This window comes from Uloborus diversus, chromosome 1 (assembly GCF_026930045.1).
Source record: "Uloborus diversus isolate 005 chromosome 1, Udiv.v.3.1, whole genome shotgun sequence".
Taxonomy (NCBI): domain Eukaryota; kingdom Metazoa; phylum Arthropoda; class Arachnida; order Araneae; family Uloboridae; genus Uloborus; species Uloborus diversus.
The window spans coordinates 167116742-167131061 of NC_072731.1; the positions used below are offsets into that span (position 1 = coordinate 167116742).

Below are 14320 nucleotides of genomic sequence, written 5' to 3' on the forward strand. Positions count from 1 at the left end.
ACTTAATTTTTTTTGACTAGTAGCTTAATTAATAGCAAAAATATACAAGCTAAGGACTACGTATATATCAATAAAACAGAACCGATAAGAAACAGCAACGCGAGGTCTTTAAGAAAAAACCCCTTCAAAAAATTAAATGCAAAGAAAATTGCATTTTTCTTTTTGAATATTTTTTTCAAACTTAAATGAAACTTATATTTGGGAAAAAAATGTAGTGGGGGAGTTCTTAAAAGATACTGTTTTGAAAATCCACTGATGGTGTTCCTGCAATGCCAACTGCAAACTTTATTTTGACAATACAAACCTGTCCATTACTGGTTTGGTGCCCGTAACTAGTCATTTACCCTAGTTGTAAATAACATTTACAAAAGAAAGTTAACTGCAAATATCGATTTGTAATTTTTGACTTAATAATGAAATTCATGTTACACTTAAACTACACACTATTCATCTTCTAGGAACTAAGGCTGCATCGATTACACGATCCTGGGATTAGTACTTTATTTGTACAATTTTTATCTCCTATAACTATCACAGGATTGAACATCTTTATGCCAATTATTTTTTACAATGTTGTCCGGTTTGAACGTTATAACCCTCGTACAGAGATAAATATGGCACTTGTTAGGTAATGTTATTTTTTATGTTTGCATGCTATTTTTAATTACATATTGAACTAATTATTTTATAGCAGCTATAACAATTCATATATATTTGTTGTTCATTGTTTAGTATTATTTTTAAACTAAAAATATTTATTTATGTTTTAGATGCTAGTCAAAAGAAATTAAATTTTTAAAAATGTTATTTAAAATTTTAACATATTTGTATCATTCCTAATGTGATTTAAAAACCTGCCCATTATAAAAATTAAGGTAGTAACTCCATGATTTTATTTAAACTTTTAAAATTTTTAGACACTTTTGCAAATATGAAATTGCTATTTGTTTTGATTTAATTACACAACTGTTCTACTGCACCGTGTAGAGAACTTCATGCATATACAAAATGATAAATGTACATTTAGCTTGCAAATATAGTTAATAAATGTAGTTAAAAGTTTTGCGCTTTATTTCCAGAATAGTATGTTTTAACAAAGACTTATATATTTTTAACCTTTTTAATATCTTGTGTTTTAAATTATTAGTTTTGATAATACCTAGTTTGTAAGTTGTAGCATGTGTGTTAAAGGGGGTGGTGAACGTGAGCTCCTTTAAAAGCATTAAAATGTTTTTTAAGATTTTATTTTATAATTTGAATGTGTAAAAAAGGATACCTGCACATTTAAGGGCTTGACATTGCCCTTGAGTTATTGATTGGCTCAAAGTCATAGTCAGAAATTACTTAAAGTTTCAGTACCAATGACTGGCATCTATTTTTGAGAAAATGAAAATATTAATAATCAATACAATTTTAAGCAAAAAAGAGGAGAAAGAAAGAATATTTAAAATTTAACAAAAAGGAAACATTTATTAAATTTCAGGTATGTTTGATGGATCCTCACAACATCAGTATAGTTGTGACTTTCTACTGATATTTTTTGGAAACTGCCATTTGTATTTTTTTTTTTTTTTTTGCTTTAAAGGCAGTTTTTATTACTTTTTTGTTTTTAAATGTGTATTCAACTTCTGCCCGAAGATAAATGTTTAATGTGTATTAGTTATTGTACATAATTTAATTTAAAGCATAATATAGCCTCAAACATGGAATCTAGATCGCTCACTCCTTTCAACAACATCATATCTCAAAAAACATGATTTTTCAGAAGAGCCATTTTACAAATTAAAAGTGAGAGATCATGTAGTAAAACTATATTTCAAGCCACTGATTGAACTTTTTCTTACGTATAAGTTTTTTTTCAAAAAAAATCTGGTGTTTCTTTGTTTCATGAAGAAGTGTAAAAAGTAAGTTGTTTTATTTGTGACGTTTTCGCACCAAATTTCAGAGATACTATTTGAAGTTTCTCAAAATATGTCATCATTGTTACTAATTGTTGTCCTTACAATACCGACAATTCGAACATCAATGCAAATAGTGTGTTCTTGATTAAAAAATAAGACTGAAAAATGCTCTTTTTTGTCTTTTCACTAAACGACACAAATGTTTCATGCGTAATGGATTATGCACAACCCAAGATATGACATTCTTGAAAAGAACATTCCAAAATACTTGAAAATGCAAATACGGCTCCTTTGCTTCCTAACGGCAAAATATTAAGTTATAGAAATGCAAGTCTAGCAGAGATATGTCACCCATTCATTGCAGTTCAATTAAAGGCATAACTCAAAATCGCCAATTTTTGAGAGATGAGGCTTTTGAAAGGAGTGAGCGGTTTGAGATCCAGTTAATTTAATCTCTGCATCCCTCAACGTATTTAATATATTAAAATCTTCAGATTATAAATAGATAAAAAGTTATGAATATCTGAATCTGTCATCTATTTATGTTCTAAACCCAGCTTTTTATAAATTTAATACAGAAAAAATTGTTCTTATAGAATTGTGTTTCTAAGATTATCTTCACTTTTTGTACTGGTTGGATTGCTTCATAAAGAAATAACTTGTGAACCTAAAGATATGTGCAAGGCTGGTATGAACAATGATTGCCGTTCTCCTTTGGTAAGTTTTCAAGACTTTTTTTTTAAATTAAGAATTTATAACAAAGTTGCAGTGATTATATTATTGAATTAGTTATACAAGGTGATCCAAAGGTCGTACAACCTGTCATAAAATATTTTGTTTTTAAGATATTAAGGTAAAAGACTTCAGCCATGTGCTTGCAGACATCACATTATGGAGTTAAAACACTGTACAACACAAAAAGAAAAAACTCTCTAAGTGTTTTTGACACCAATTTTGCTGATTCTTACATAAAACAACCCCCTGAATCCAAATTAGACCGCAGTTCCCCCCCCCCCTCACCCACCCCTTTTTGGAGATTTCTCCAGAAGTTTGGACCAGGGATTTAATTTCATGCTGTTGCAAAGCTAGTAGAAGATATAAAGACAGGAGACAATTAAATGCTCAGAAAATTAAAGCTGAGAGGATAACCAAGAGAATTTTTAGTAGTCGTAACTCCTTCTTGGTGCTGTTACAGCAAGAGGAGTAAGAACTTGGATTAATTTGCTATGCCCAGTGAATGTCTTAAGACTTGGATTTCAAATTTCAGTTTAAACTTCAAGAAGGAGTAAGTGATGTGTGCATTTTTGTAGTTTGTCTATACATGGAAACTTGGGTTTCACCCAGGGATGAGAGTGGTCAGAGAGCAAAAAGGAGGAAATCCAAAAGAATTTTGTAACAGGGATGATATTCAAAACCTCATCACAATAGAACCTGAAAGCCATGACATTCAAAAAATTCAACAAAAAATGGCTAATTTACCAGTTTTAAAAGTCATGTTTATTTAATTAAGTATAAGTAATAATTTTGTACAATTTGCTGCATTTGTACCATTTCTTGCAAGTGTTCATTTCTAAATAAATCTAAATTTTTGAAGAAGAGGCAACAATTTCTAACCTCTGAGATCTTGAACAAAGGGTTGGGGGAGCCATAGGTCAATCTAGGCTGCATCACACAATAGTGTCAACTTTTCATATTTTTTAGGAAAAAACATTTTTTCATTAAAAACATTTGAGTTTATAGTGTTACACGAGTGAGAACATGCATTTTAAAATTAGGTCTATTGGTTTCGTAAAAATTTACAACAGAGAGAAAAATCTAAAATTTCTTTACGTGGTAAAACATACTTTTCATAGTAAGAATCGAAAGTATATATGTATATAAACAATTTGTTATCTTTTTCCTTGCATTGGAACCCAAAATTTGTTTTTAAAAACTTCCTAATAGGATTTTGGAATCAAAAGAACAACTTGCAGGCTCCTTAATTAATCATGAAATCTCAAAACATTTACCAGGCTGTAAAGCCTAATTAATTTGAGATTCACCATAAATATTTTTTACACTTTTTTAAATACACAAAAAAGTTACCATGCCAAGTTTCAATAAAATTCGAGACTGTGGGTGCTAAGCCATTTCTTGATTGACTTTTGCATTTTTTCTAAAATAAATTAAAGAAATAAAATATTATTGAAATGATGGATAAAAGAAGCAGATATAAGGAAGCATGAAGTAAAAACTCACCCAACATTAAAAATAATTGAAATACTTGCAGGATGCAAAAAGATTGAAATCTCAAACGAGGCACACAACTTTCGGCCCAGCACGTGTTTGACGTCGTTGGCATGATTCCAAAACTTACGTTTTTGGCAGATATCGCTTAGGATGACGTTTCGAGGGGAAAAAATAGAAGGAATAAGAAATTGGGGACCGAAAATTTTTAAAAAATCGTAATTTTTCCGATTTTTGAGAAAAATAAGGCCTAAAAGAGGCAAAAAAAGGAGGAAAAGGAGGAAAGGTTTTAAAAACCGACAGAAAAAGCCGGAATTCCGGCAAAAGCCGGAAAAATCTCATCCCTGGTTTCACCACAAGCTTCCTGCTTTCCTAGTAATGAATTGTTGCTGAAATTGCAGATCGAATATTGATTGATACATTTAGCTATTTCAAAATCAACATCATTTAATTTTCTTAAACATTTGTGCTATTTACCAGAAGGAATTGTTTGTTTTATAATGAAGTCAATATATCAACTAAAATACAGATGGTAAGACGAATGCTATGCAGAATGAATTTTCTGCTAGAAAAGGTAGAAATTACTCTTAGAAAATCACTAAAGAGTAAGAACATGGAAGATTTCATTGCAGCTTAGCAGGGTTGGGTTTGGACTGTCCAAAACTGGTTTAGGACAGGACAGGTGGTTTTTACTGTCCAAAACTGTTCTAAAGTGTCCAAAACTGTCTTAAACTGTCCAAAACTATGCTGAAGCTAAAGGGGTGTAATCTAATCAATTTGTATTTGCTGCAATATTCATAATGCATTAATGAGGTTTAATTAATGAGTATTTGATATTTCTCCCCAAAATGTAGTTTAAAAACATTTTACTTAAAAAAATTGCCAATAACTATTACATAAAAACTTCCTTATGTAAAAACTGGTAAGAGTTTTGAAAGGAAATTCACAACACTACCGAGACAGCTAATTTCAGTTCCACTTATAACTCAAAGGAATGTTATTAAATGTGCAATATTTAAGTGGGGGGGGGGGGGAGGAACTTAATTTTTTTAAAAATGATTTTTGCAAATAATGAAAATTATTTTTTAAATCATAGGCTAAAGAACAAGAAATTGATGATTAAATACTTATTTTATAAAACTTGTACTATTTTTTTTTAAAATTCATATTTTTAGCCTACTTTCCCAGTAAAAGTCAGAAAAAGGAGAAAAAAGCATGAAAGAAGGCTTAATGCATCTTTAAAATATCGCAAAAACCAAAAAAAAAAAAATCAAAAACAAATAAAATAATTAAATAAACATCGAAAAATTAAAAATTGGAAAGTAGGGTATTGAGATGGAGAAAAATATCTGTCGGTCTGTCTGTCTGTCACCCCCCTAATAACTTTTGAATGAATAGTCCAATTCAAACAAACTTTTTTTTGTTCGAAAGATCTCGGTGAGGACACCTCATTCCCATATTTTACTTTTTGATTTGAACTATTTTTTGTTCAATTTTGAACAGTTCAAAGAAACTTAACATTAGCGCCTACGGGGAAATTCAAGGCAATTCCCAAACTGTGAGGCGAATTTGCTTCAAATTAACTTTGTAGGAAAAAGCTTTTGATGAAAAACTTGTATCTGAAATATCTTTTTGATTTGAACAATTTTCCATTTAATTTTGAACAGTTCAAGTCCCTTAACATTAGCGCCTACGAGGAAACTGAAAGTCAATGTAGATTCCATACTTGAAGGCGGATTTACTTCAAACAAATTTTGTTGGAAATAGCTCTTGACACCAGACTCCGACTCCGAGAATTTAGTGGCACTTGACTCCGACTCCTGTGCTCGATAATTATTTGGACTCTGACTCCCCGACTTCGTAGCTTTGGCAAAAATTTATACATGGAGGACAAATGACTGACTCCGATTCTTGGATATTCGACTCCGACTCCTTTATCCCAAAATGAGATTGACTGCGATTCCGATTCTGCAGCTATGGTTTTAACTGTGAAATAATTATTGTTGATATGACTTGTTTTTATTTTCACGCCAAAATTTTAATTTACGTATTCAGTTTTCGGCGAATAAACTCGAAGTCATTTATGTTTCTACATAAAGATATGTGCAGACGATTTTTTTTTTTTTTTGACAATGAAAATTATTTCTTTAAGTTGACATTTCATTGTTTTTATTTATTTTGGTAAGTGCATTAATTCATTTAAAAAATTATTTTTGGCAACAGGGTAAAAAAGAAGAAGGGTAAAGAAGAAATTTTTGATATGATGTATTTATTTTAATTATTATTTTTTCGTTTTGAAAGCTGCTAAAGCACTTTTTTTTAAATGAAAAAAAGTGTATTAGCTGCTTTGTTCCGGATCCGTTACAATATTTAAAAAATATGTCTGAAACAATTTGCGATTTTAGCTATTTTTGAGAATATTGATCAGGTACTAGAAAGTAGTATGGGTATACAGGAAAGTAGGCTCATTTAGTTCTAGACCGAACTTCTTGTTAATAATAATACATTCTGTAACTGAAAAAAATTGTAATTTATGGCATTTAAGTCAATTATTGCACTGTGTTTTGATCACTTTCTTTTGCTCACATGCATAAATGTCAAAAAATTGGGTTAATTAAAAAAAAAAAAAAAACTCTTGCATACAAATTGAAATTTTTAATGAAGAATTTAATTTCTATGTAACTAATTAAAATCAGCTGCATAAATAAGTTACATGTATATTTATACTTAAATGTTCACATTGAATAAATATATTAAATAGTATAAAAAATAATTTTGATACAATTTGTTCTGTTTTTGATATTTTCTCACAAAATATAATTTCTCAAAAAATAGTTTTTGACACTTTCAGGCACAAAAGTTTTGAACAGGATGGTAAAAACTTTGCCGACCCTGCTTTCATTTGCACACATGCATAAACATAGGGAAATTTGGTTACCATTATCCAAAAATAAAAAATAAAATAACTCATGCAAGTTGCATACAAGATTGAAATTTTAATCAAGGATTCAACTTCTATGTAACTAAATTAAAATCAGCTGCATAAATAAGTTGAATGTTCTCATTGAATAAATGTTTAATATAAAACATTACTTTGATACATTTTAATGGGTTTTTAATGTTTTCTCCCAAAATACAATTTTTCCAAAAATATAGTTTTGGACACTTTCGCACTCAAGGGTTTCGGACAGGACGGTAAAAACCAGAGTTTTTATTGCCGTGTCCAAAACCTATATAACCCTGCAGCTCAGTCAATGATATTATTTTAATTGTTAAAACATCCAATAAGGTAAGATGTTACCCAGATTTGTGGGAGTTAAGAGATGGTTATAAACAGCCTAGGGAGGTAATTAAGACCTTAGGAGTTGAAAATGATCATGCCATATGCAACTGTTCTTATTGAGGAGAATAGTAGGAAAGTAATCCATTATAAAACCAAGCTGCAATTATTGTTAGAAGCTGTTGAAAATCCATGGAAAAAGTTGCATGGCAGCAGGAAAAAGGCTCTTAATTTTTTTCCAAACCAATATAGTTTTAGTGTAAAATAAAAAGTTAAAGTCAATCTGTATAACATAGTAAATAAATTGCTTGAAATTAGTGCACTAATTTTTTGAGCATGTTCATTACAACTAATCAATTTTTTGAGACCTTTTTAAAAATTAATTAACAAATCTTACTACCACATTAATAGAAATAAATTTTCCTGCTGGTGTTTGTAAAATGTTTCACAAGTTTGTTGTTGGTTAAATTATAACTAAAAAACTATTTCACTTGTATTTGCTAAACATTTTACCTACTTTTGATATAATTTTATATCTTTCCTTTTTTAGTGCTGGGAAACCTATGTTGGCCAACAAATGTACAAGCTCGTCATTACTGACCTATTTGTATACATTTGCATTTATTTTGCAGTTGATTTATTTAGAGAGTAAGTTTATTGTTGTTGATATTGATATCCATGTGCAGTTTTATGTTCAAATTTCCAGCACATAAGTGGAAAATATGAAAAATCATAAAAAATTAAACTGTGAACAAGGTAAGTATAAAGGGTGTGAACCCCTTTATATTGTGCAAAATCAGTTTTACAACTTAATAAAAGAAAAGCTTGTTTTTGATGCAGATGTTACCTTTTGTACAATATTTAAAAATAGGTTAATTGATATGTTGTTTATACTAATTTAAGATATATAATTATTAATGAAATTATATTAAAAAATTGCAAGTAAATTGTTCAAAAAACCTCCTATTCTGGTAACGTGAGAGCAGTAGAGCAAATTCCTTGAAAGAGGGGGGGGGGGGCACTCCTTTAACGACATATATTGCAAAGGGGTTGGGGAGACTTTTTCACCCCCACTTAGTAAATTAAGAAATTTTTGCTTAAAAAATGAATTTAAAAAAAGAAAAAAAAACTAATTTGAGATCCAATAAAAAAACGCTTCGAGGAGCAGACCTCCAGGGTACGAATTTTGCGCCAAATTTCAAACTGAGGTCACCTGGGCATCACAGACAAAGGAACTAACATTGTCTCTTTTATATAGCATTCCCAGGACTTAGTGACAAAAGGGTAGTTGTCGAGTTATTGTGGGGAACTGTATTTTGAAAATTGAATGATGTACTATAAATTAAATCTTTTGTATTCTTAAAAGTTTGAAGTGTAGTTTTAAAATTCTTATAGTCTGCATTTCTCTCCACCCTCCCCCTTTTTTTGCACTTTTAGTTTAAATCACACATACTATTCAATCCAATTCTTTTGCAAGTCTTCCATTATTGTTTTTCCTTTTATCTTTATCAAAACAAGAATTTAATAGATATTTTTTAAAATAAAATGTTTATTTTCTAGCTGTATAGTCCAAAAATTTCGAAACAAAGTAACTGAATTGGTTGGTAGACAAGTTTTTGATATCCCCAGTCAAGTGTTATCTTTAGTTTATTCTCAGACTTTATGTTGGTAAGTTCAATATTTAAATAAAAATATTGATGTTAACAAAATATTCAATTTTTTTCTAAAAATTGTCGTTTGACTTCTGTGTTAATTTAATAATTGTTATTTCAGGCTTGGAATCATATATTCACCACTCATTGTTGTTTTCACTATTATAAAGTTCATAATAATATTTTATTTAAAACGAGTAAGTGAACTTTTTTGTATGTGACTTTATGATAAATTATTGAAGTTTTTATGTTTAGTTTTATGCAGTAATGTTTTATTTTATTTATCATCTTATAGAATGCTGTTTTGAATCATACAGTTCCTGCACCTACAGCTTATAAAGCAGCCCGCATTAATGCTATCTTTATGATAATTTTAAAATTGTCATTTTTTGTTGTTACTGTTGTCCATGGATATGCTCTTACAAGGTATAAGTATTATAAGGAATTTAAAAACAATATTAATAGTTTAGAATTTATTTCACTTACTCCGTGAAATTTTATTTAGCTGTATTAAAGTTTAAGTTGAATTCATTGAAACACAATTTCAAATATCAGTTATCATTAATTATTTTAATTTTTTTGAAATCTGACAAGAGTATTTTCTTCTGTATTATTATAGTTTTCTTAGACTGATTAGTATAAAAAAAATAGTTGGTAAAGTCATATTTCCGATGTCCGTCATCTTTCATTTTGTGACTAAACTAATTATTACTTTTTGCTTACTCATTTATAACCACTCTTATTGTTACAGACTTTTAATTCGGAAACCAAATACTTCAGACACATTTTGTACTTTTGATCAAATTAACTTGTGTTTTACAAGCATTCTTTAATTGAATTTAAACTAGCGTACTGAATACAACAGATCTCATGTTTTTATCATTTAATTATCCAGTTGGGGGGGGGGGCTGAAATCCTTTTTCTATTAAAAAAAAAGGTAGAAAACGAACTTTAAAAAAAAACCAAGTTAAAACAGCTTATTTCTTTTGAACTTCAGAGAAAAGAAAAAAAAAACTTATGATGGTTGCCAATAAAATTTGCTGTAATAATGGAATTAGAAATGTGTTGTGTTCTTTTTTCTCGGTAAAGGTTTAAAACTAAAACAAAATATTGTAAGTTTAGAAATGCACAATTGGTAAAGCAGAATATTTTACATTTTTTTTCACATTTGTTTTAATTTATAGTGTATTAGTAGATTTATTATAGTTGACTATGTATTTTAAACCTCTTTCCCATTGCATTGTCTTGAATTTTTCAAAATGAAAAAATATTTTGCCTACTAGATTTTAAACTAATCATGAATTTTTGGAGTTGAACATTCATGTTGTATTACATATTTGCAGCATTGAAACATCTCCTGGATGCAGCCCTTTTCGGTATTATAATGTCATGATGGATGCAATTACAAACCTATTACATCAGTGGTCACCATCATTTGCTGATTTTACTTGTTTTTTGTTTAGTGCATTCTTCTTCATACCAGCCTTCATCTTATTGAGGTAACATATTTTCTACAGTTTTAATAGAGCCTTTCCTTTCTTTTTTTTTTTTTTAAGCAAGGAAGTAAAATGTAATGAACATATTCACAATCATAAAAATATAATGTTCATACTTCAGTACAAAACCTTTCGTTTTTGTATTCACGATTTTCATAAGGGTGTAGGTTTTGTGATCGTAATTTTTGCAAACTTTGCTTGCACTTCTTCTATTTTTGTTTACTGTTGTATGTATTCCAAATGAATGTAAGTAAATTTTTGTTTCTTTACTTTTTGTAGACTTATTACATTTATTTTTTGAAAACAGATGCTATTTTCTACATGATCAGAAACATTACAAATGTGGCGTTTCGGGAACTTTTTATGCAGTCAGTCTTTTACTTATATTTTTTATTAACAGTGAGATAATGTGATATTATACCAGAATTTGTAATCGTTTGTTTCTTTTGAGTTCAGTGTTTATTTAAAAGTGTTGGACTAAAGTCTGACAGCATTTTTTCAAGTTTTTAAATTCTTCGTAGGGTTGCTTAGGGACACTTTTCTGGAAATGTACCCCACACATAGGTATAGCCCCCCGTTTTGAGTGCTCCCCCTTACATAACACACAGCAAAGATGTCTGTTTATCAAAGTATTATGACATAATTTTTTTTTAAATAAGAGCATCTTTCAAAAACTTTTCTGCATCTGGCGACTATTTTACACTATTTTTCATATTTGGGGCTACAAAAGCAACTGTTTTAGTGGTAGAACTCAGTGTTAGTCCTGAACCCATGTCAGAAACACATTTTTACTTATGCAACATTCAAACAGCGGCCGCACATCACGTTCGCCACGTAAAGCGGACAGAGTAACGTTTTCCGAAAAGGGAGAAGCATTCATACTTTGCGGAACGCGGAAAAGGCACATGTCAGTCTCTCATCCAATAGAGAGAGCGGGCTCATCTCGTAGAGACCAATGCAATGCGACGCCCAACTCTACGGACGTCAGAGCCGTCAGAAATCTGGCTTCTCGTCCCGTCAACAGGTCCCGTACAATACGGCTTGCTGTCATGGCAACGCCGGTCGAAAACTGGTTTTAGGGGGAAAAGCATACGTCGGTGACGGATCTGCGGACGTAGTGTGAATGTTGCATTACTCTTAAATGTTCATAACTCAACCCTCCGATTTAGAATACATTGATTCTAAATTTTACAAGAAATGTCTTAAATGTTCTCTTTCTTTGTAATTTATTTCACCAATTGTTTTCGAGACTTGTTACTAAAAGCCGTAGGAATTAAGTTTATGTTTTGGAATTTGTTGATAATTTGCAAATTTTTAAGTTGCTGTTGTTACTATAATATCCAAATTTTATTAGAAAAGTCAATTATTTATCTTATTTAGAAAGCAGCTTTAAGAAAGAAGTCCTGTTTGTCAGCTAACATAGTAACTTTTCAATGCATTTTGATAAGTTCATTTTCTGAATTGATTGAGTGTGAATGTTAATGGTCATATAAATTTCTTATTTTAGATTTTGATCTGTAACTTGATTTTATTGCAGCTTATCTATTTATTACTACTGGACTGTAGCTGTCACTCACCGAAAAATGACCAAAATAATAAGAGCACAAATTGCTCTTGAAGCTCGTGACAAAGACTTTTTATTGAACAAATTAGTTGAATCTGCACAAAAGAATATAGATTAAAATCTCTCTCGAATTGGAAATCGTTACATTTCAATGGAGAAATATTCATATATTTTTCAATAAAGATGAAATCATTCTTTGTAGCATTCTTAAATTTGTGGTTAATATACACTAATTTTATCTTCTTTTGTACCATCTTTCATATGCAACCCAATTTAGATAAAACATATCAAGTAAATGCAAGCAATTTTTGAATATTTAGAGAGCTTGTTCTTTAAGTTAAATGTGTCATGCTTTTAACTGTTCAATTAAAATTTTCTATACAAATGCAAGAATAAATTGTGTATTTTTATTTTAAGGATACGATCTTTAGTGTAAACTATCAATACAACAGCATTATACGAAGGACCTTTTGAGTGTAGGTTTCGTTTTGAAATAAAAGAAAAAGTACAAATACAGTAAAGAAATTTATAACAGAAAAATATACCACCTTTAACACTTCCTTTATTAGTAACTTATAAGACATTCTATAAAATTTCTTTTCTGTAATAAATTTAAAAAAAAAAAGTTAATTCCCCCCCCCCCATTAGATTGAATGGGATTGACAGTAATACATATTTCAGAAAAAGCGTAAATTAGTAATTGTGTCTCATATGCTTAGAGTTCAGTAAAAAGTTTCAAAGTCGATTTCTAAGGAATTGTAAATGTACTTAGAAGAATGATAAATTTAACTAGTTATTTAATAAACTTCTACACGTACACGACTAAGTGCTGGTTTTATTATTAATTTGTTATTGCAACTAAAATTAGCAATATTTAAAGTGTAAATCCAATTTTTATTGATTGCATTTATCAGTTAAGATTTTAAAAAAATGTTGAGCACTATTTGATTTTAAAATGAAATAAAAGTTTTCAAAAGGTACAATATCATTCAAAAGAAAAGAAAAATGAATCATGGGTTGATGATCATTTACACTGCATTTATTTTGTTACAAATAAGACAAATATTTACAACAGGCTTTCCACATTTATGTTAAAAATATATACACTGCTAGGATTATTGTGGAAAATGCATATAAATTGTCATTATTTAAAATGTTAAGATCTTTGACATGATCTAAAAGATAGTTTACAAAAAGCAATTGAAATTTGACACAGGCAATGAATAATGACAATTAAAATTCATATATACATTTTAAAGCCAATATGTGTACATTAAACATAATTCTTTTAAATTAAGCTTTCTTTGTTATTCAAAAATTAATAATTATTACTTTTTTATTTTAGAAAATTAAAATAAATTGAATATATAATTTGTTCATATATATTTATGCGATAAAATCTCCAATGTACAATAAACCAATATTGCATTTTTCTTGCCAATAAATTTTATGTACAACATTTCATTAAAACACCCTTTTTATATATTCACATTGATTTTATATTTTACAGATATAAACCTATCAGATATTGAAGGGCTATACAGGGCTAGAAAATAGAAACTGATTAAAACAATTACAGTAAAATACAAACATCTCAATCTGACAAAAATCAAGTATTTAAAATATGAAATGCCTCAAAGTAGAATAAAGAATTTCTATACAAATATTCATGCATATAAAAAGCATGATGTAAAATAAAATCTTTGTGAGAAGAAAAAATGTTAATGTCATAGTCATGTCTTTTCCTTTTTCTTCAAAGGACGCTTACTGATATACTTGTTTATCATTTCAACAATGTTCATTTTATGGTCCAGAACTTTTATTGCCTGTTGTTTTGATTCGGACACTTGTTCTTGAACAATTTTACTTCTTTGCAAATTACCCTAAAATAGTTTAAAAAAAAATAACGATTTGCATCTTTATTTATTCAATACAATAAATGCAGACATTAATTAAAAAATACCTTCACCATAGTTATTGTAAAAAAATGAAAAATGTTTTTACTTACCATTCAGGATGTGTCACAATTCCCTCTGAGGATTGGGAGGTTTATTAAAACAAACATATTACCAATACAACAACAACATTGACTTTACTAGAGAAAGAAGCTGTACAAGTTGTGTTACCCTAATTGTTCGATATGGGAACCTTTTACAATGCAGGCAGACATCAAATCTCATGTTTTAATTGTTTCATTTGCA

The 14320-nt window shown here is 29.3% G+C and overlaps 2 protein-coding genes across 2 annotated transcripts in view; one reads left to right on the forward strand and one right to left on the reverse strand.

The window, feature by feature from the left end:
• The window catches only part of LOC129233419 (transmembrane channel-like protein 7), a 34410-nt gene extending 22090 nt beyond the window's left edge, over positions 1 to 12320 (forward strand). The window contains exons 13-20 of the mRNA XM_054867452.1: positions 459 to 628; positions 2498 to 2618; positions 7958 to 8055; positions 8968 to 9075; positions 9181 to 9256; positions 9355 to 9485; positions 10403 to 10558; positions 12093 to 12320. Of these exons, the coding sequence (XP_054723427.1) occupies positions 459 to 628; positions 2498 to 2618; positions 7958 to 8055; positions 8968 to 9075; positions 9181 to 9256; positions 9355 to 9485; positions 10403 to 10558; positions 12093 to 12237 (1005 nt within the window). The 3' untranslated portion in view covers positions 12238 to 12320. The remainder of the gene's footprint in view (positions 1 to 458; positions 629 to 2497; positions 2619 to 7957; positions 8056 to 8967; positions 9076 to 9180; positions 9257 to 9354; positions 9486 to 10402; positions 10559 to 12092) is intronic.
• Positions 12321 to 12593: 273 nt separating this feature from the next.
• The window catches only part of LOC129233431 (histone deacetylase complex subunit SAP130-like), a 64958-nt gene continuing 63231 nt past the window's right edge, over positions 12594 to 14320 (reverse strand). The window contains exon 22 of the mRNA XM_054867462.1: positions 12594 to 14002. Coding sequence (XP_054723437.1) covers positions 13853 to 14002 — 150 coding nt within the window. The 3' untranslated portion in view covers positions 12594 to 13852. The remainder of the gene's footprint in view (positions 14003 to 14320) is intronic.